General features: G+C 42.1%; 1 protein-coding gene across 3 annotated transcripts in view; it reads left to right on the forward strand.

Annotated features, from left to right (window-relative positions):
• Positions 1-21,373, forward strand: part of txlng (taxilin gamma) — a 92,556-nt gene that overhangs the window by 55,264 nt on the left and 15,919 nt on the right. For all 3 annotated transcript variants that reach the window (XM_061735573.1, XM_061735581.1, XM_061735590.1), the window contains 3 exons: positions 2,594-2,685; positions 5,696-5,866; positions 19,039-19,233. In XM_061735573.1, the coding sequence (XP_061591557.1) occupies positions 2,594-2,685; positions 5,696-5,866; positions 19,039-19,233 (458 nt within the window). The remainder of the gene's footprint in view (positions 1-2,593; positions 2,686-5,695; positions 5,867-19,038; positions 19,234-21,373) is intronic.

The raw sequence follows: 21,373 nt of genomic DNA on the forward strand, positions 1-21,373 counted from the left end.
TCTTTCCCCGACCCTGCACCCCAACCTGGGACTTGCTGATTGGGCCGGAGCTTCGGGAGCTGCGTGCCGGCCTGCGGTCCCCACCCCTGGTCATCCCGTTGCTGCTTCCACCTGCCTGCTGTGCTGTTGCCGTCCCTGACCCACCAGTCTGGCCCTCGGCAGGAGGGTCCCCCCTTATGAGCCTGGTCCTGCTCAAGGTTTCTTCCCTCCTAAAGGGGAGTTTTTCCTTGCCACTGTTTGGCTTAAGGTTTTTCTCCCACTAGGGGAGTTTTTACCTGCCATTGTTTATGTAATAACTGCTCGGGGGTCATGTTCTGGGTATGGGTCTCTGTAAAGCGTCTAGAGACAACTCTGTTGTATTAGACGCTATATAAATAAAATTGAATTGAATTGAATCCTCTGCGCATCGTCTGTTACCGGGGATCAAACCGACAGATTTGGCTCAAAATCTCGGAGGGTGAAGGTGATCCGACCTGGGACGGACCCCCGAGGACCCAGCTCCCAAACCACCCGGGAACCTGGATGATTTAACCCGGATCCGTAGAGAGCTGGTTGTGGCCGTGGTTTCAGCAGCGGAGGCCAAACCTCTGCGCCTCGGGTGACGTCACCCTAGGCACAGATTTTCATCGGCTCAAAAAAAATCACGTGACACTGGGTGATTCTGTAAGGCGGGGGTCAAAGACCTTGCAGAAATTCATGGTATTTTGTCTCCCCTGTGCTGGCAGGGTGAGGGCAGACCACTTTATATATGTTAAAACAAGAAAAAACGTGTTTTTCATAATATGTCCCCTTTAAGAAAATGGGTGTACGGACCAATACTAAGAGCAACTGTGTATCAATAAAGGAGGTCCAGCTATGGAATAATTTAGAAAATGAACTAAAACTATGCACTACTGTAACCAGATTCAAAAATAAAATATTAAATAAATATAAAACATTGATATGATAATATTATAATAATACCATGAAAGTAGCAATTTGAAGCAAGTGTTTGCATGACCGGAGTACAGGTGCCCTGTAAGCCACTTTGTATGTTACACTCTTTTTACACACCCTACTTTTAACCTCTGCTCTCCGCGCTGTACAGTCTTGCCAAAAACCACAGAATTTATCACTCCCTGTAATTTATAGTATGTTTTTTGTTTTGTTTTTGTCTTTGTTTTTTTGTCTTTGCTTCTTGTCTAGATACCTCTGTTACTTGTCCAATATATCCATTGTTTTTCAATGTTTGAATTAGGGCTGGGCGATATGGACCAAAAGTCATATCTCGATATTTTCTAGCTAAATGGCGATACTCGATATATATCTCGATATGTTTCTGTGCCTTAATTGGGGTTTCCCCCAAAGCATTATAGCATAGCATCTCTGTTAGCTTCATTTTGTTCTGAGGCAAACCCTTAAAAAAACAGTCAGTTTTAATACAAAGCCTCGTGCCAAATGTCACACGGGTACCTTTATTAACAGAGGTCTGCAGAATATCAAAATGTATAAAACAAATGAAATAAAAATAAACTGCCTGCATATATAGAATAAAATGCTTCTTGAATAAAATAAAACAAATATCCCTTTCCTGCATAACAATTAAATTAAAATACACTGTGCAATTAATACAATGTAGACAGTAACAGGCAGACTTTTCCACTGAGGTTGACAGTTGTGCAAATAACAAAACATGTGTGCAAATCTCAAATAAAACATTCAAGTCAATTTGTCACAAAATAAGCTACGGTATATCAAAATCCCCCCCCAAAAAAAAAAAAAAAAAAAAAAAAAAAAAAATTTAAATCGATATAAAGGATATTGTCTCGTACCATATCGCGTTTGAAAATATATCGATATATATTAAAATCTCGATATATCGCCCAGCCCTAGTTTGAATCTAAATTACTAGTTTTGTTTTGTATAAAACCTCCTGAGTTGAGGTTCATGAAAGGGTAGGCATAATAAGCCTTGGCTTCAGCCTACACCTTTTCGGTGCCATTTAAAATGCCGGACTATTTTTATGTTGTATTATGTTGTATCCAAATGGACCGAAATAAAACTCAAAATCAAAATCACATACCCAGAATTCATGTAATTATTGAGATTAGTTTTGATCTAATCCAAAACATGTACAATCTTAGCTGAAACTATGATTAATGTATTCTTTATACAGAAGTAATATGTTATTCTTAATGCCCATCCCATAATTAATTTAGACCATAGGGAATCGCTTGTGATGGGAATGGAATTATTTCTATATTGACACAAGTCTTAATGGGTTAAGATAATAAGGAATGATGACAAGACAATTATCATATGCATAGTTGTTAATAGTAATAGTTGTTGAACCGCACGGTGGCGGAGTGGGTTACGCTATATGGTCATATACTGAGGCTACAGTCCTGCAGCGGTCGCAGGTTCCAATCCAACCTGCTCACCGTTGCTGCATGTCATCCCCATTCTCTCTCTCCACCCCCTTCCTGTCTGCTTCTTCAATAAAGGACCACGAGAGCCCCCCAAAAAACAGTAATATTTGTTGCTGACAGTTTTTGCAGAGACATCTATATATTCTCACTATGTTGTTGTTTTTTGTGTGTAATTTTCTTTTCAGGGAAGGAGGTCACTCTTTTGATGCAAGCACTGAACACTTTAGCAACTCCTGAAGAGAAACTTGCTGCTCTATGCAAGAAATATGCAGACCTGGTAAGACAAATGTCTTAATACTTGCATTTGAACACAGCGTTATATTACTGGATTACCCTTAACTTGCATAACTATGGTTCAGCTTTCTGACAGGGAAGTATGCTTCACTCTATTTGGCCTTCCTAGTTTTCGACTTCATTGCACCTTGCACAGATTGCGCGCCTCCTGCTCCAGATGGTCACAAAACCGTCAGTGTTTCACAGTGGATCCACACTATCTTTCTGAGTGACCCATTTGTCTTTCTGTGATGGAATCAGGTCAGACCGGTATTCTGTCTGTGCAGTTTGGGTTTAGCTGTCTGAAACAGCTGCAAAGATGTTTTGGGAACTGCGTGTTCTAGCTGTTTCGGTCTAAAGAGCACCAAGCTCTGTTCTGTAAAACTGCTGTACCTATGACACTCTGGGTCACTCCTCCATTGAAACTTAAAATGTACGTTTTAACCCTTCTGCATGCAAAAGATAATTCATGAATTCAAGCCATATTGCCAATTTTTTATTTAAGAGTGCAAATATTATTTGAGTCTTATTCAGGTATTTCAGTCAACGTGAGTGGTTAAATGTGTATTAGATACTTCTTTCCACAACACTTTGCTTCTGTGGCCATATCCTGTGGGGATGGCTGTATACTGTTAGGGCTGGGCGATATGGCCTTTTATTAATATCTCGATATTTTTAGGCCATGTCACGATACACGATATATATCTCGATATTTTGCCTTAGCCTTGAATTAACACTTTGATGCATACAATCACACCGCAATGATAATTCTATATCTACATTAAAACATTCTCGTTCATACTGCATTAATATATGCTCATTTTAAACTTTCATGCAAAAAGGGGGAATAAGTCAAATTTACCAAAACGTATTTATTAAACAGTTACTAAGCAGTGAGTGGCACAAACATAAAGAGTGTCATTTCAAAATAGAAAGTGCACGTTGCATCTCTGACTCCCCATCTGAAGAACATCTGCTAAGAACATGTTCTGGTCCTGGTTTTACCTGGTTTTACCAGGATGACCAGGTTTCACCAGGTTTCACCTGGTTTTACCAGGATGAGCTGATCTGAGCAGGAGGGGCCCCTTAGAGCACCTTTATATTAAATTGTAGGTGCAGGGACTGCAATGTTTCATCCTCTCCTCCTTTACTTTGCATCACTTTCATGTAGGGCTGGGCGATATATCGAGGATAGCCGATGTATCTCGGCTTCTACTCGATGCGATGTACAAAATGACTCTATCGTGCATATTCGAGTATACATTTTCAGGCATTTTGCATTTAGCCGCGGGCGTTAAATGACAGACTTTTCTCGCTCTCTCATCTCGTCTCTCCTTCTCTGAGACATAAAACAAGCGCACCCTGTTACACATGTCAGTCACGTGCTGTCGTGTGTGCATCATCATTGGCCCCCGACCAGCTGCAGGTCTCGGCGCTGCGGTCCGGGACCGGCGCTCACTTCCCCGCTTTAACTTTAACTTTCCCAAACTCGGCCTGTTTGCGCCGTGAGCTCATCTGCGCGGTTGCTACGCGCGGCGGACTCTTTTCAAAGCTAACCGGCTTAGTAAAGACGGGAGGGGATGTCTTCTCCTCGCACGACGCGAACGGCTCTGTGGAGCCGCTCAGCGTGCAGCCGAGGCTTTAGGTTGATTTATGGTCCCGCGTTACACCAACGCAGAGCCTACAGCGTAAGTGCGCATCGCCGCGTACCCTACGCCGTAGGTTCTGCGTTGATTTAACGCAGAACCATAATTCAGGCTTTTCTCTTTCAGAGCTGAGAAACGTCACCTAGTGTTGCTTAAATGTGGCCACATGATGTCAATCACTATCATTGAAACAAAGTCAAACAAGAATATATGACGTAATATTTCTAACAATAAGTGAAAGTGATGCAAAGTAAAGGAGGAGAGGATGAAACATTGCAGTCCCTGCACCTACAATTTAATATAAAGGTGCTCTAAGGGCCCTCCTGCTCAGAGCAGCTCATCCTGGTAAAACCAGGTAAAACCAGGTGAAACCTGGTCATCCAGGTAAAACCGGGACCAGAATATGTTCTTAGCAGATGTTCTTTGACCGGGAATCAGAGAGATGCAACGTGCACTTTCTATTTTGAAATGACACTTTTTATGTTTGTGCCACTCACTGCTTAGTAACTGTTTAATAAATACGTTTTGGTAAATTTGACTTATTCCCCCTTTTTGCATGAAAGTTTAAAATGAGCATATATTAATGCAGTATGAACGAGAATGTTTTAATGTAGATATAGAATTATCATTGTGGTGTGATTGTAGCATCAAAGTGTTAATTCAAGGCTAAGGCAAAATATCGAGATATATATTGTGTATCGTGACCTGGCCTAAAAATATCGAGATATTAATAAAAGGCCATATTGCCCAGCCCTACTTTCACGTATTGTTAGAAATATGACATCATATAGTCTTGTTTGACTTTGTTTTGATGATAGTGATTGATTTCATGTGGCCACATTTAAGCAACACTAGGTGACGTTTCTCAGCTCTGGAAGAGAAAGGCCTGAATTATGGTTCCGCGTTAAATTGATGCAGAACCTACGGCGTAGGTTACGCGGCGACGCGCACTTACGCCGTAGGCTCTGCGTTGGTGTAACGCCATAAATCAGCCTAAAGGCTCGGCTGCGCGTGTTGCGCTGAGCGGCTCTTCGGCTCGGAGAGAGCCGTGCGCGTCGTGCGAGGAGAAAACATCCCCTCCCATCTTTACTAAACCGCATTTACCTTTTAACATTCTTAGTGTGGTGCACACAAATATACCAAATGTTCTACTGGAACTACTTTTCAGGATGAATGAAACACTATTTCAGTGAAATGGAAAAGTATCAAAAATGTGTCCATCTCTGTATATTTCCTTTTCTTTTTCAGTACACAGCATGCTATTCTCTATTAGCAATATTTTCACCAATATGCTGACTTTAATATATTTTAAGAACATTTTTATCCAAAAAAAGTGATCTTGTTTTCTTTCATATGTGGTTTGTTCAGCTGGAAGAGAGTCGATGCATGCAGAAACAACTGAAAGCCCTGCAGAAAAAGCAGTCTCAGATTGTAAAAGAGAAGATCCACTTACAAGGGGAGCACAGCAAGGCCATCCTGGCCCGCAGTAAACTGGAGAGTCTTTGCAGGGAGTTGCAGAGACACAATAAGACACTGAAGGTAAAGTTGACTTTTTGCCATTTCTTTCAGTCTTGACTTTTAAGAATTTTCCACTAAAAACACTGTCTGGAGACAGATCCCGGTTTGTCCTGCATAGACAAATACTAAAATTCCAAAATTCCATACAAAACAATACTCAAAAAGTATACTTTAGTTTGGCACACTTTTGAGTAAATATCAGTAGTATGCATTAATTGGGACGTACTACTCAGAGCCACACGGCACTTCCTGCCGTTGGGAGGGGGAGTTGTTACCATGGTAACTCCTGTCACAGCAGCAGTGGCAGCACCGCTCCGTTCTTTCCCGTTTATCCTGGCTGAAACAAGATTACATTATATACGAATGTTATAATATTAATATTATATAATAATATTATTATACTTATGACATATACGTATCTGCGCAGCACTTAGCAAGCAAACACCGCTGCATTGCATTGTGGGAAGTTTCTGCTTAGCTAGTGTCCATCAATCCATACTAATAAATTTGGATAGAGCATACTATTGAGTACGTTCTAATGTACTATTAGCACTAATGCTTCCACCACCCTTGCATCGGCTAGCCTGGCTGCTGGCCTCCTCCAGCCCTGCATCGGCTAGCCTGGCTGCTGGCCTCCTCCAGCCCTGCATCGGCTAACCTACACCTGGCTGGAAGTACGATATTGCTATTACTTCTTGCTGTACTGCTCTCCCTGGTTAAACAATGCGGCATAAATGGAACTCCGCATGGCCTTCACGGGATCGATAACTCTTCCACAGTAGGTCAACTCCCCATTCAGGGTCCTGATGTTTGCCAGGTAACACGTGCCTATGTGTGCCTGCAGGGCAACAACCTGCTACCTTTGTTTTTTTCTTCTGACTATGTGGATTTGAACAGTTTGCTCTGTATCATGACCCTACAAGACAACTTCACCATTTCGCTAGATGGTCTTTATGACTTTGTATCAGAGCTGAATAAGTCCTCCAAGAGAGAATCCCCCACTAGGCTTACACCACATAAGCAGAGATGTCTTATTCTTTTAATTTTGTTGATTTCAGGAAATGTGAAACCCAATCGAGGCCCTAATCTTGTTACTGATTTTAACACCCCTGCTGATTTTAAATCGAGAACTGGTCTTGGTTTTAGCCACTTGAATGTACGTAGTTTATTAGCTAAAATGGATATGATCCGTATTTGGGCCCAATCAACTGCTGCTGACGTAATCGTTATTTCTGAAACTTGGCTCAGTAAATCTGTTAGTAACTCTGATATTTGCATTGAGGGATACAATGTTTTCAGAGCGGATCGACCCAAAAGGGGTGGGGGTGTAGCAATCTTTGTGTGAATGCAGTTCCATGTGAATGTGCTTCTTACCACGTCAGTGAGCAAGCAATTTGAATTTTTAGCTCTTGATCTTGAGGTATCCAAATCTCTCCATATCACAGTTGTTGGTTGCTATAAGACACCTTCAGCTGTCAGTGATGCCCTGCCCTCTTTAATGCAGCTCATATCAGATCTGGATTTTAAGGAAATTGTTATGATTGGTGATCTCAACTGGAACTGGCTACACCCAGTATCTGATGATTTTAAAGCCTGCTGTGATTCAATGAATCTCTTTCAGATTGTCGACAGCCCCACTAGACCTAATTTGAAATGCCCTGACAAATCATCCCTGATTGATTTGATCCTAGTCAATGCACCCCATAAATACACAACTGCTTCTGTTTTTGCAAACAACATCAGTGATCACTGTGTTGTTGCCACGATCAGAAATACCAAAGTCCCTAAAGCCAAGCCACGTATTATTATAAAGCGCAATGTTAAACATTTCAATGAGCAGGCGTTTCTCCAAGACCTGTCTCACGTTGACTGGGAGCGAATCAACTTCATTCCTGACGTTGAAAATGCCTGGGTTTTCTTTTCTGATGGTTTTATTAAAATTGTGGACAAACATGCACCTCTCAGGAAGTATAGAGTCAAAGGGAGAAATAATGCATGGTTCTCGCCAGAGTTAGCCAGCTCCCTCCATGAGCGCAATGTTGCCTGGAATAGAGCCAGGAAATCTAGTCTTGAGTCAGACTGGCTGCTTTTCAGACGCCTATGAAATGCCTTCACAGTTGCAATCAGAAATGCAAAGGCAAGTCATTTTCTCGCAAAAACTACAAACAACTTGAATAACCCACTGAAATTCTGGAAGACCATCAAGTCCCTTACCAGTGACAATAAGTGCATAGAGCTCCCGCCTTGCATTATGAAGGGGTTACAGAAAATTGTGGGCAAGGAAGAAATGCTTGCCAGCTTTAATGACCACTTCATTGCCTCTGGCTCCCTGTTTGAGTCTCTTAACATACCCCTTTTACACCAAGCTGGTTCCAGGGCTGGTGCTAGTGCTGGTGCTAGAGCCGGTCCGCGGTTGGTTGTAAGTAAGAACCGTTTGCTTTTACACAGCTGGTGTTGGCCTGCAGCTGGCCAGAGAGCCACGTCATCACTCCCCCTCGTTTTCATCCCCACCCTGATCAGGAAGCTGAGAGCCAAAAGCTGTTTTAATTTCAGCTGTAGCACTGTTAACATGGCACTTTATTAAGTTTTAATATTTTTTCAGGTAAAGTAACCTTTAAGATCCCCAACCTGGGCTCAGTTTATCCAAATAACACCTGTTAAGAAATTTGATCTGAAAATTTCGGAATTTCTGGCTGACTGCCGGCTCCGGAGCTGATTTATAGTTCCGCGTTAAATCGACGCAGAGCCTACGGCGAAGGGTACGGCGCACGGGGCCCGTCGCCGCGTAACCTACGCCGTAGGCTCTGCGTCGATCGTCACACTGATATGAGGAAGTCGACAGTTAAAAGCTGTTTTAATTCCTGCTGTAACGCTGTTGATATGGCACTTTATTAAGTTTTAATATTTTGCCCCGGGGCACAGCAGCTCCTCTCCTCTCCTCCTACGTAACCTACGGCGTAGGCTCTGCCTTGGTGTAACGCGGAACCAGAACCGCGGGCTGGGAGGCGTCCCCGCGGGCCGGGAATTTTTATTAAATAAATGGATCGAGCTTTGAAGACGGCGGTTAAGTTAGCAGACTCTTTTATTATGACATCCATTTAATAAAAAATCCCGGCCCGCGGGGACGGGCTGGGACCGGGCTCGGACGCGAGGCTGCGCTTCATCGACGTAACTGTTGATGGATTGTACCGTAGACCACTGCTGCTTCTGTTTTACATCCATTATTAAATAAATGAATGTAATAATAAAAGAGTCTGCTAACTTAACCGCCGTCTTCAACGCTCCCTTGTTTAAAAACGGCGCTCTTCCGTGTTTATTCTGCTTTGGTTGTTCAGTAACACCGTCCCCAGCCCCCGACGTAAAGCGATTCTAACGCTGGCCCAGCTCAAAACTGGTGCTACAGTAGCACCAGTTTTGAGAGCCAGGAGCCGGTGCTTAGGCTGTGTAAAACCAAAGAACTGGTGCCAAGTCTGGCTCTAGCCCAGAACCAGCCCTGGAACCAGGTTGGTGTAAAAGGGGTAACAGAGACTGTGGAGCCTCCCCTGATACCTCTGATGTTCATGTCGCAGTGGATCAAGCCTTTTCTTTTAGCCCATTTACAACCCCAGAGGTGTGCGAAGCCCTCAAACTTTTAGATACTAGCAAATCAGCCGGCCCTGATAAAATGGAACCCTACTTCTTAAAGCTAGCGGCGGACTGTATTGCTTCTCCTTTGACTCAACTATTTCATCTCTTGTTGGATACAGGTGAAATCCCCCACATATGGAAATCTTCTTTTGTTCTTCCCCTGTTAAAAGGCGGAGACCCTACTGTTTTAAATAACTACAGGCCGATTTCTAAGGCCCAATCCCAATTCCCCTTCACTCGCCCTTCTTTTCTCCACTCGCCCTTCTATTCTTCCCTACCCCCTAAAAAAGAAGGGGGAGATTTTAGGGTACTTGAAATCTAGGGCACTTGGCCCAGGTGCCTGTCCCATTTCTTCTACTCCCCCTCGTTTCCATCCCTACCCTGATCAGGAAGCTGAGAGCCAAAAGCTGTTTTAATTTCAGCTGTAGCACTGTTAATATGCCACTTTATTAAGTTTTAATATTTTTTCAGACGTAAAAGTAACTGTTAAGATCCCCAACCTGGGGAGTTTATCCAAATAACGCCTGTTAAGAAATTTGACTCGACGTTTTCGGAGATGAGAAGAGCCCCCGGCCCCGGGGAGCAGCAGCAGCTCACGGCCGGGGGGACAGACGTGATTGCTGGGTCAACCCAGTGCCGTCGTCCCGGGGAGAAACCTGCAGCTGTGTTGAGAATTACACTGGCTGAAATAAACCATTTAGGAAGATGTTGGTTTAATAGATGAAATCTAACAGTTGTAGCTACGCCTTAGGGCTGGGCGATATGGCCTAAAAAAAAAATCTCTGATTTTTAAAAAAAAAATCTGATTTACGATTTAAATCGATTTTTTTCCCCCCCCTTACTTAAAATCAGTTTACAGATGACAAATAAATTGTTCAAAACAAGTTTTTATTTTATTTGGCAACAAAAAACGATGGCAAGCCCTGCCTGCCATTGTAAACAGTGAAAATATAATTTTTCAGTAAGCTTTATCTAGTTTCAAATACGATGCACCCTTGAACTAAATGAAAAAATAAGTAAAACATAAGATTACAAGACCTCTTTTTGGGTTGATAAAATAAAGTGCAAACAAAACTTTTACTTGAACATGTTTTGCATAATAAAAAAGTGATATACAAAAAGTATTTGGTCACTATTTTGATTTCCTGAATCATATAAAGAAAATTAAACATCTGCATCAAATAAAAATTAAATTGTAGCCTTATATTGTAAACAACTTCATTCATTCATTCATTATCTTACCCGCTTTATCCCTTGCGGGGTCACGGGGGTCTGCTGGAGCCTATCCCAGCTCATTTTTAGGTGAGAGGCAGGGGTTACACCCTGGACAGGTCACCAGTCCATCACAGGGCCACATATAGACACACAAACCATGCTCACAATCACACTCACGCTCACACCTACGGGCAATTTAGAATCATCAATTAACCTAGTACGCATGTTTTTGGACTGTGGGAGGAAGCCGGAGTACCCGGAGAGAACCCACGCAAGCACGGGGAGACCATGCAAACTCCACACTCCACTGGGAGTCGAACCGGGAACCTTCTTGCTGTGAGGCAACAGTGCTAACCACTAAGCCACCGTGCTGCCTTGTAAACAACTTTTCAAGCTTTTATAACTGACAGTGACACAAACATGTCACATTTACCTTAACATATTTTGTGCAGTAAAAAAGTGTCTGTAAACAAAATTAAACATCTGCATTCACAGCATATTTAACAGCATCAAATAGTAGTGCATGAGGGGCTTCTTTGCTGTTTTTAAACATTTTAGCCAGGAAGACAAGCCTGTCTACAACCTCTGGCTTGAGGCATGCACGGTGGCATGTAACAATGCCCCCAACACTGAAAACCACTCAGAGGGGGCACTTGTAGCTGGGACCGATAGGTATTTCTTTGCCAAATGACTTAGCCTTGGAAAGTTAGGTTGGTGGCGCTTCCACCAGTCAAGTGGCTCGGTCTCTGGGTCAACCTCAGGGGTCAATAAGTACGTTGTCAGCTCAGTCTCTATTTTTACTGTCTCTGACTGGTGGGAAGATGCCACTGATGTAGTCTTCTTGAAGAAGGCAGCTAAAGTCATTTTCTTGGGCGGAGGCTGTTCTTCTTTGCACACATGCATAGCTGGACTGGGCTGCTGGGGTGTGCTCTTGTCACCAGGAACAGTAAGGGAGAGGAGTTCAGTGACTGCTCTTTTTTTGACTTGTTCCACCTTGTCTGGGTCAATGTAGGTTGTACGGAACCTTTGGTCCATCAGTGAGGACATGTCCAAGAGTTCATTTTGCACAGTGTTGCTGTATTTATCATTAAGGTACTGCATTATGTTTGTTTTTATTTTTGCAGTGAGCTCTGTGTCTTTTTCCTCTGGCAGTAGGAGACTGGTTTTGAACAAATGGAGCACCGGTTTAACGCATGAAACGCTAACATATAAGTCCCCAGAGAGTGCGTCGGTAAAGTCTTGGAGTGGTTTTACAGCTTTATTTATAGATTGTAAGACCTCAAGATCTTGCCAAGTGGGCACAAGATGGCGACTTTTCTTGTCCGAACCCAGGACACGGACTATAGCCTTCTCCTGTTCGAGGAACCTCTCGATCATTTTCTGGCGTGAGCCCCATCTGGTCGGGGACTCTGTTACTAGCTGATGTGTGGGTAGACCAAGCTCGGCCTGCACTTCACCCATCTCTTTCCTTTTTTTCCAGCTGTAAGAAAAGGCAGACACTGCCTTTTTGCAAACCCCAACAGCACGATCGACCCGTGGGTCCTTCACACCATTCTCTGAAAGATAAAGAATATACAAGCAAAACAAATTTTAGTGGAAACCTATATTCAAACTTTTTTCACATATCTGCATTTTATTAATGTACACAAAGCACATACACACAAGAGTTATTATAGTTTTGTATATTTACCATTAGTTTCCTTTCCTTGTTTCAGTTTAAATTGTTTAAAATGTTTTAGTTATAGTATTTCTATTATGTGCACACACGTATGCATGAGCACACACACACACACACACACACACACACACACACACACACACACACACACACACACACACACACACACACACACTGTAATCATACCATTATATGATTAATCATGCAAATTCTGAGGAAATATGTTGGTTTAATACAATGCATCAAATACATCATGCATTAATTAAGCTGTTCGTGTTCAAATGGTGAAATAGATATCACTTGAGTTGATTCTTACCTATAGCACAGTTCAATCTGTGTCCAAAGCACTGAAGGCTGGGCCACCCATTTTCTTTCAGAGCTTTGATCATGTTGGTGCCGCTGTCCGTAGTCATACAGGTGAGTCGGTCCTCGGCAAGATTCCAGGAGCTCAAAGCGTCTTTTAGCCCTTGGGCAATTATTTCGCCTTTGTGCTCATCGGGAAAGTAAGCCGTTTGGAGGCATACACTTCGCAGAACCCAGTTCTCGTTAACGAAATGCACAGTTAAACTTAAGTAGGGCTGCATCACTCTGTTGGACCACAGATCGGTTGTTGCTGAGTAGAACGACACCCCTTCCAGCTCCGTAGCGATTTTTTGGCGTGTATTGTTATACAGCCGAGGCAAGGCAACTTCAGAAAAATGTTTTCTGCCTGGTAGCACGTACCTCGGGTCCAAAACTTTCATCAGCTGAATAAAACCCGGTTTTTCCACGGTGTAAATGGGCACCATATCTTTTGCAATATACATTGCGACCGCATCCGTGACAGCTTTCCACCGGGCTCCTTTCTTGTCATAAGGAATGGAGTTGGTAAAGGTCTCCACGACGCTAGGTTGTGTTTTGGTGGCGGTGCTCGGGCTGCCGCGGTCATGTTCTTTTCGGAGGGAGCAACACTTCTCCCACTCGGCAGCATGCTTCTGTTTGAGGTGCTGCAGTAAATTAGTAGTACTGCTACCTTTGGTAGCAACAGCCCTTAAGCAAACTTTGCAGCGAGGCGTTGTTTGTTCAATGTCAGACGCCAAAAACCTAAACCAGTTCCAAATAACTGAGGATACATTTCCCTTTTTCTGGATGAACTCATCGTTTGTCGCCATGTTGTTTGTGAATGAAACGCGAGGGGAGGGGGCGCGCGCAGGGGAGTGCGCACTCTGAACTACGGTAGCCCAGCAGGGAGCGTTGGTGGCGGATATTGAAGATAAAATCGATTTTCAATAAAACAAATCGAGGCAAAGTACAAATTCGAATTAATCGATAAAATCGATTTATTGCACAGCCCTACTACGCCTGTTAAGAAATTTGCTCCGAAATTTCGAGATTTCTGTCTGCCGGCTCCGGAGCTTGGGTCCGTGTTAAATCGACGCAGGGGTACGGCGTACGGCGCGCGTCTCTGCGTACATCGACGCAGAGCCCTCGGCGTAGGTTACGTAACCTATGCCGTAGGCTCTGCGTTGGTGTAACGCAGAACCAAAAATCCCTTTATTCTGGCGAGATCTTCGGCAACTTTATCTGAAAGTGTGTAAATTACCCCGATAACAGCTGGATTACTTTGTGGTTTCTGAAAACTATTATATCAGAAACATCCAAAACAAATATGACGAGTCACAGGATTATTTCTCTCTATTTCTCACAAAAAAATGCTTGCTTCCTCGGTCGGCGAGTCAAATCGACGCAGAGCCTACGGCGTAGGTTACGTAGCCTACGGCGTAGGTTACGTAGCCTACGGCGTAACCTAACAGCCTTTACTCTGGCGCGATTCTTCGCGAACAACGGACAAAAAAGGGATTATGTACATTCACTGAGTGAATATTATAAAAGTAAAATATACATTTTTCGCTAGAAATGTAATCAAAACGCATTTTTATGCAGAAACTAACTCAAAATATTGATTTATTCACTAAGAAATGTCCGCCATGTTTTTTTTTTTTGATTCAGTCCGCAAATGACGACGAAAAGCATTCTGGGAAATTTTCATAGCCCCTCGCTTGCGAAGTCAGCATCTGAAAACCCTCGATTTGAAGGGGCTATCCTCAGCCCCTCGCCCTCGATATGCCCCCTCACCCTAGGTGAAAAGAGGAATTGGGACACCACTACCCTCACGGGAACGCGCAAAATTTAGGGGAAGTGAAGAAAACGAGGGCGAGAGGGTCAATTGGGACGCAGCCTAAGTTGTCCACCCTGGTGAAGGTTTTAGAATCTCTTGTAAGTGAACAGCTCAAGGAGTTCTTGTCTTCAAGTGACATCCTATCTGATTTCCAATCAGGGTTTCGAAAAAAGCATAGTACAGTGACAGCGGCTCTAAAGGTAGTCAATGATTTTATTGAATTTTTAGACAACAAACAGTACTGTGCAGCCCTTTTTATTGACCTATCCAAAGCCTTTGATACAGTGGATCACACATTATTATTGCAAAGACTCACCAGTGTAGGACTATCAGGAAAGGCTGTCTGCTGGTTTGAGAATTACCTATCTGGCATATCTCTGTGTGTACAGGCAGAAGGCATCCTGTCTAGCCCACTTGATGTATCCAAGGGTGTGCCTCAGGGATCGATTCTGGGACCTTTACTATTTATTATTTATATCAACGGTCTCAGTCAAAATGTTCCCCACGCTAGGTTTAATTTGTATGCAGACGATACAGTTCTGTACTGCTCCGCCCCTACCCCTACCCAGGCTCTCTGTTATTTACAAGAGGCTTTTAATGATGTGCAACGCACCCTTGGTGACCTTAAACTTGTCTTGAATAAGACTAAGCTTATGATGTTCTCAAACAAAAGGTCTAAGCCTGTGAACATCCCCCGTATCACCTCGTCCCAGGGCTTTGAGATTGAGACTGTGTCCCAATACAAGTACCTGGGAATTCTGATCGATGACGCTTTTGTTGAGTTTGGCGGCATCTTTTGGACAAAAGCGGTAGTGCTTTACCAGAAAGAACACTACGTTTCCCATGAGCACCAGCGCGTACTGCCGGAAAGATCCTGTCCCGCCGCGTGCATTTGTTTTGATAGCGAATGAAGACGGGACGGACTTTTCTGTTTCACCAAGTGAACAGACGGAATGCAAAAAAAAGATGTTAAACTGCTGGAAAGGAACTGGAATTTACCGGGATACCTTAAACAAGGAAGCCAGAGAGCAGTATATGGAGAAAATAATGATTGTTAACGGTTTGATCCATATGAAATCCCTACTAAAGACTGGAGCTCCTTGTCGGAGCTCCACTATTTAGTAAGGATTTACTGCCGCAGTTCTGCACAACCCACGTCTCCGGCTCCCTTGTTTAGGAGTGTTTGGAAGCTGCTTTGGTAAATGTTTGACTCGCCATGTGTTTCAATAAATTTGTATAATAGTACAACATACAGTACATGTTTTGTATTACTCTTACTTCTCTTTTTTTTTGACAGCTATATTATGCTGAAGAGGCTCCGAGGCGTGAGCAATATTTTTGTTTTCCTCGTGAGATTATTTTTTTCCTCTGCAGCTACAAATAAGAGTTCATATTTTTTCCTCAACAAACTAGTTTTATCTGCAGATTGGGGTTAATCACACCGCAGAGAGCTGGCCAGCAACTGCGTTTAGCTGGAGAAGTGGGGAATAAAACCCGTGTTTTGATCCGACCCGGTCTGTGTGAGTGTTTGTGGTTTACTGTGTGGAAGATTATGTTTGGTTGTTACAGCCGCGATCCAAGCGAGCCGACGACTCTTTCACTCTTTTACTCTGTTATATCAGATGCTTGGTCTCCGTGGTTCTGCCTCCAAGCAGGAAAGCGGTGAAAAGTTAAACCATTATTGATCTTTTCCCCACGTCTGTTATGTGGAGCTGCTGCAGCCACAACACAGCAACGGGTTACCAGCTTCTCCTGAGCTCTCGCTCCACGCCCCGCCCATTTTCGTTTCGACTGCGAATCGGGAAGGAGGGGGAAGTGACGTATGCCGTAAAGCAGTCAAAGTCGTAAAAATTTGTAGTTTTTTAGTGTGGCAGGGTTCCTACCATTCACCTCAAAGTTACATAGTGCCAGTGAAGGCGATACAGACCCCTCAGACCATGACAGAGGTGTCATTAAACCTGTTGGAAGTTGATGTACCATCACAATGACTCTGGAAATATGATATTAAGGTGGAAAAGTTACATAGTGCCGCTTTAAGCCACAAATTCATCAACTTGTTAGAAAACTTAAGTTGAAACTGGGGGTTTTCTTCAGAAACAGGGCATGTTTTTCTTTTGAGGCTAGGAAGAGGTTGGTTGCAGCCACTTTTATGTCTGTGCTGGATTACGGTGACGTTCTGTATATGCATGCATCTTCTCAATGCCTCCACTCGCTTGACACTGTTTAGCATGGTGCATTGAGATTTATTACGAATATGAGAGCTCTCACTCACCATTGTACATTGTATGCCCGGGTGGGTTGGTCGGCCTTGTCCACTCGCAGGCTCAACCACTGGTACATTTTCGCCTATAAGGCTATCCTTGGTCTGATTCCAATATATTTACAGTCATACATTGACCGTAAAGAATCAGGAGGCTACCATCTATGCTCTCAGGAGCGTCTGCTACTATCTGTCCCTAGAGTGCATACCGAGCTGGGAAAGAAGGCCTTCAGGTATGCTGCGCCTTCCTCCTGGAACCAGTTGCAAAACACCTTGAATCTCAGAGAGCTGGTCTCACTTAATGCTTTTTAAATCGCTCCTGACAGATCTTGAGATGTCCAATTCTGCCTGCAAATGCTATTAGTAATGTCACCAGTGTTTTGTTTTGTTATGTGTCGTGTCATATGTCGGAATCATGTTACTGTGTTGCTGCCTGTCTTGGCCAGGACCCTCTTGTAAAAGAGATTTCTAATCTCAATGAGTTTTGTTTCCTGGTTAAATAAATAAAATAAATAAAAATGTTTCAGACGCACTAAAAAAATCTCACATACTGTTTTTGCTTCGCATTAGGGTGGAAGGATGGGATTTCGGACGCAGCTCATGTGCCTGCCTCAGTAAATTCCATTCTACCTTGGCATTCCGAGAAGAGAATAGTAAAGTTTCTTTGTAAAATAAACTGTACTTCCATACAAGTATGACCTTGGTGTATTTAAAATTGGAAAGTGCAAATGGGAGTCTCTACCACTGCAGTTAGTGGTGCATTATGCAGAGCTACCTGAAGAAAAAATGGGATTCATCCGTCATTTTCTGGTCGGTGTTCATCAACTACTATACCTGAAGAATGTGCCTGACGACACTGACTGTTTAGTTTAGTTTATTTTGTTTTGGTCATTTACATTTTAAGATGTTTGCATATGCACACTGTATATGTATACACACAGGTATAAATATATATATATTATATATATGTACACATTTCCTTTTTTTTTTTCTTTTTGACCAAAAAGGTATAGGCTGAAGCCTCATGGCTTATTTTGCCTATCCTTTCAAGTCTGTCACTTTCACTGTCTGGCTCTCAACTTTGAGACCTCTTCAAATGGATAAATATGGCCTAATCCAATTTACAAACGTGCACGCACAGCTTCTCAATGTTTCTAATGTTCCTTTTATAAACCTGTCAGCCTTCCTTAAAAGGAAAGTTTGCTTGTGATGACAGAATTATGACAAGTGAAATAGTGCAGAGAGCAGACAATCTTATATGTGAGTGTTAAATCCTATTGCTTATGAAAGAGTTATTTAGAGGTTATTTTATCAGTAATGAAGGAACAACAGAGTTACAAGATGCCTGTAAATGAGAGACTTGGAGCATGAGTAAGGAGTAGAGTCAGAAAGGTGGCAAGACGATAAGTTGTCTAAAGAATATTAGTTCATTAAAGTTTAATTGACTGATTGTTAACATTACATTCATCTTTCCGACCAGGCATTACAAAAACCATCAAAGTGGTTGAAAACAGTCTGCTTGTTCATTCATGAGGAGGGCATGAATTGTAGCTTGCCACAACTTTTTTCTATCACTGCAGGCAAAGGCTTTATTTTTATCTTTGGTAAAACCAGAGAATAATGTTGGAGCGGCATGAGATAAATATTTGCCATAAAGAAGCAGAGGAAAAGGAAAAGCAAAATGCAAAAGTGATTCAGATTACGTGTGAATGTTTATGATGAATATACAATTTTTGATGTTAAATAAAAAAAGTTACTACCTTTGTCTGGCTTAAGACACGGTTGTCAATCCCCTGAAGATTTTTGGGCAAAAACCTTAATGATCTTCTACAATCTAATCTGCTAATAGCAGTATATAATGAGCTCAGCACTGCAGTAACACTGGATTTATACAGATTTTTATGTTTTGTTTTAATGACAGACAGGCCTAAAAACCTTCCTATTCAGGAAAGTTTTTAACTGCTACGGAGAGTAGAGAGGAGAGGACCCTGGCGTGTTTGTTCGCCGCTTCTCTATCTCTGAGTTTTTAAATTTGTACCTGTTTTTAACTTGTTTTATCTTGTAAGCACTCTGAGATTATTTGAATGAAGAGTACTCTATAAATTAAGCCCTTCCATTCCTAGACTGTCCATGTATCATAGTACCTTTTAAGCAGAGCATTACACGAAATTGCCTTGTTCACAAAGTTGTTTGCTTGAGTGAACAGGTGAATGACTCATTGTAAAGTGAACATTCTCTTGTCTGCCACCTGACAGGAGGAGAACGCTCAGCGGTCCAGGGAGTACGAAGAGCAGAGGAAAGAGGCCATGCTACATTTTCAGATGACCTTGGGTGATATTGAAGTGCAGATGGAACAACACAGTTCACACAACACCAAGCTGAGGCAGGAGAACATGGAGCTGGCCGAGAAGCTTAAAAAGCTTATTGAGCAGTATGAGCTCAGAGAAGAGGTGAGAATACCCACAATTGGTTCACTGTTCTTGTTAATTTTTTACTGTAAACTGGCATTGGCATCAAGCATATTTTTAAATTAAATAATAAAAAAGAGAAGAAAATTTGCAATGCATCACTGTTGCTACTTGAGCAAAGGTAAGGTAATTGGGTAAGAAAAGTCCTGGACATATGTGAAATTAAATTTCATCTGCCTTCTCTGCTGGCTCTGTATTTATGTTTGACTTGTTTCCCAGAAATAATTGATTTGGCTTCAACATTTGGACAAAGACCTAATTGAATAATGTGTTGGGCATCAACCAGACCGACAGCAGGGCCATCATGTTAAGTAGTACAGCTGATAGTAGTAGTAGTAGTGCTGATAATGCCTCCTGAGTCTGCTTCGGGCACCAGGGGAGGCAATAACGTGCCTTCCGTTTCCATTGCCCAGCGCGTGTTAAACACATGTTCTTCATCCAGGGAAAATAACGGGGTCTAATCTAAAAACGCCAAAAGAAGTACATGGAAAGCCTGATTTATGCCTCTGCGTAGCAGGTACGCACAGGGCCTATGCTGTCTCGCAGTGCTAAATTTCCTTTTGTTTACTTCCTGTATGTCGCTCAGGCATAGCTATGGAGAAAATAAAGAATACTTTACAACAGGAGCTGATAAATGTTGAGCATCAGTCATTCTTACGGATATTGCTGCAAACTTATCGTTCTACCCAACTTAAAAAATGATTCAGAAGGATTGGCATTGGGAAAATTCAGAAAATGTAGCAATCAAGTTTCTTGCTGGCCATTATAGACTGTAAAATAGACTGCATAGACGTAGCATAGACTGTAAAAGCAATGCATGGAGCATTAGTCATTGAACCCATTAGTTGAGTGGTTTTGAAGCCTCATTTCCTGGTACTGCACACAGACATATTGCCTGGGAAGTCATGGCCACCAGCTCCTTCAGCCAATCCCTGCTGAAATAGCAGGGCAGCTTCTGGCAGATGTTTACAGCAGAATATTCGATGGGGAAAATGAAAAATGACTGCTGCGTTTACCAAGGCTGTTAGTCGAGACTGGGTCAGTACAAGCTGCTGATTGCTTTGGTCAGGCAGCAGTTGGCTGAGCCGACTCTCCGTCAGTTAATAATAAATGTAGTATAGCTTAATCTAAATTCTCATGACATTGAATCCCCCCACGCTTTGGCAGCCAGCCAAAAAGTTAGATGGTGGGTCCTGGCTTTGATGTACTGTAACTGTGGTTACATTTGGAAACAGATGCTGTCAGGCTATGCCATAGTCTACGACATCGAATTCATATCTACTACGTTGCTACGCCGTAGTTTTGAATCAGAAGCATAAATCGGGCGTAAGTCTAGATAAGGTGCAGGACAAGATGTTGATGTTTGAAATAAACAAGGCACATTTCAGCAACAAGGCAATTCAAGGTGATTTACCAATATAGGTGATTTAAAAATATGAAAAGTGAAGAGGAGAGAAAAGGTTACAGTACAGTGGCAGAATAAAGAAAAAGTTAGACTTAAACTAGAGTTACAATTGGGTACTAAAAGTAACATTGTTTAAAGTTAAATTCAGAATAATTTAAATAATTCAGTGAAATACCTTAACCTTGATTCAAAGGAACTGTGGGTTTCAGCACTTTTCCGGAATTTTGTTACGGATCTGTGGGGCATAAAAGCTGAATGGGGACACAGAGCAGACATGAACCCGAAGACCCGAGAGGTCTGGATGGTTGATATGGCAGCAAAAATGTCTGATGTATTGTGTTCCTAAACCAGTCTTTATTTTATATAGCACAATTCAGGGTGATTCACAGCATTTTACAACGACATTAACACATATATAAAAAGCATGTTTTAAAGTTTAAACAAAAGATGATGATAATAATTATGTTATGATGATGATGATGATGGTGATGATGATGATGATGATTTTTTATTATTATTATTATTATTATTATTATTATTAATAATAATAATAATAATAATAATAATAATGGATTTAAAAAAAAACATTATAAAATGTACAAGGCTAAACCTAAAAACTCTAACCCAAACAGAATTTACAAGATTTAAAATATGGTAAAATTTTAAGGCGCACATTTAAAAGTACCAGTGTAAAAATCAATTAAAACACAATAATTT

This window comes from Cololabis saira, chromosome 2 (genome assembly GCF_033807715.1).
Source record: "Cololabis saira isolate AMF1-May2022 chromosome 2, fColSai1.1, whole genome shotgun sequence".
Lineage (NCBI taxonomy): Eukaryota > Metazoa > Chordata > Actinopteri > Beloniformes > Belonidae > Cololabis > Cololabis saira.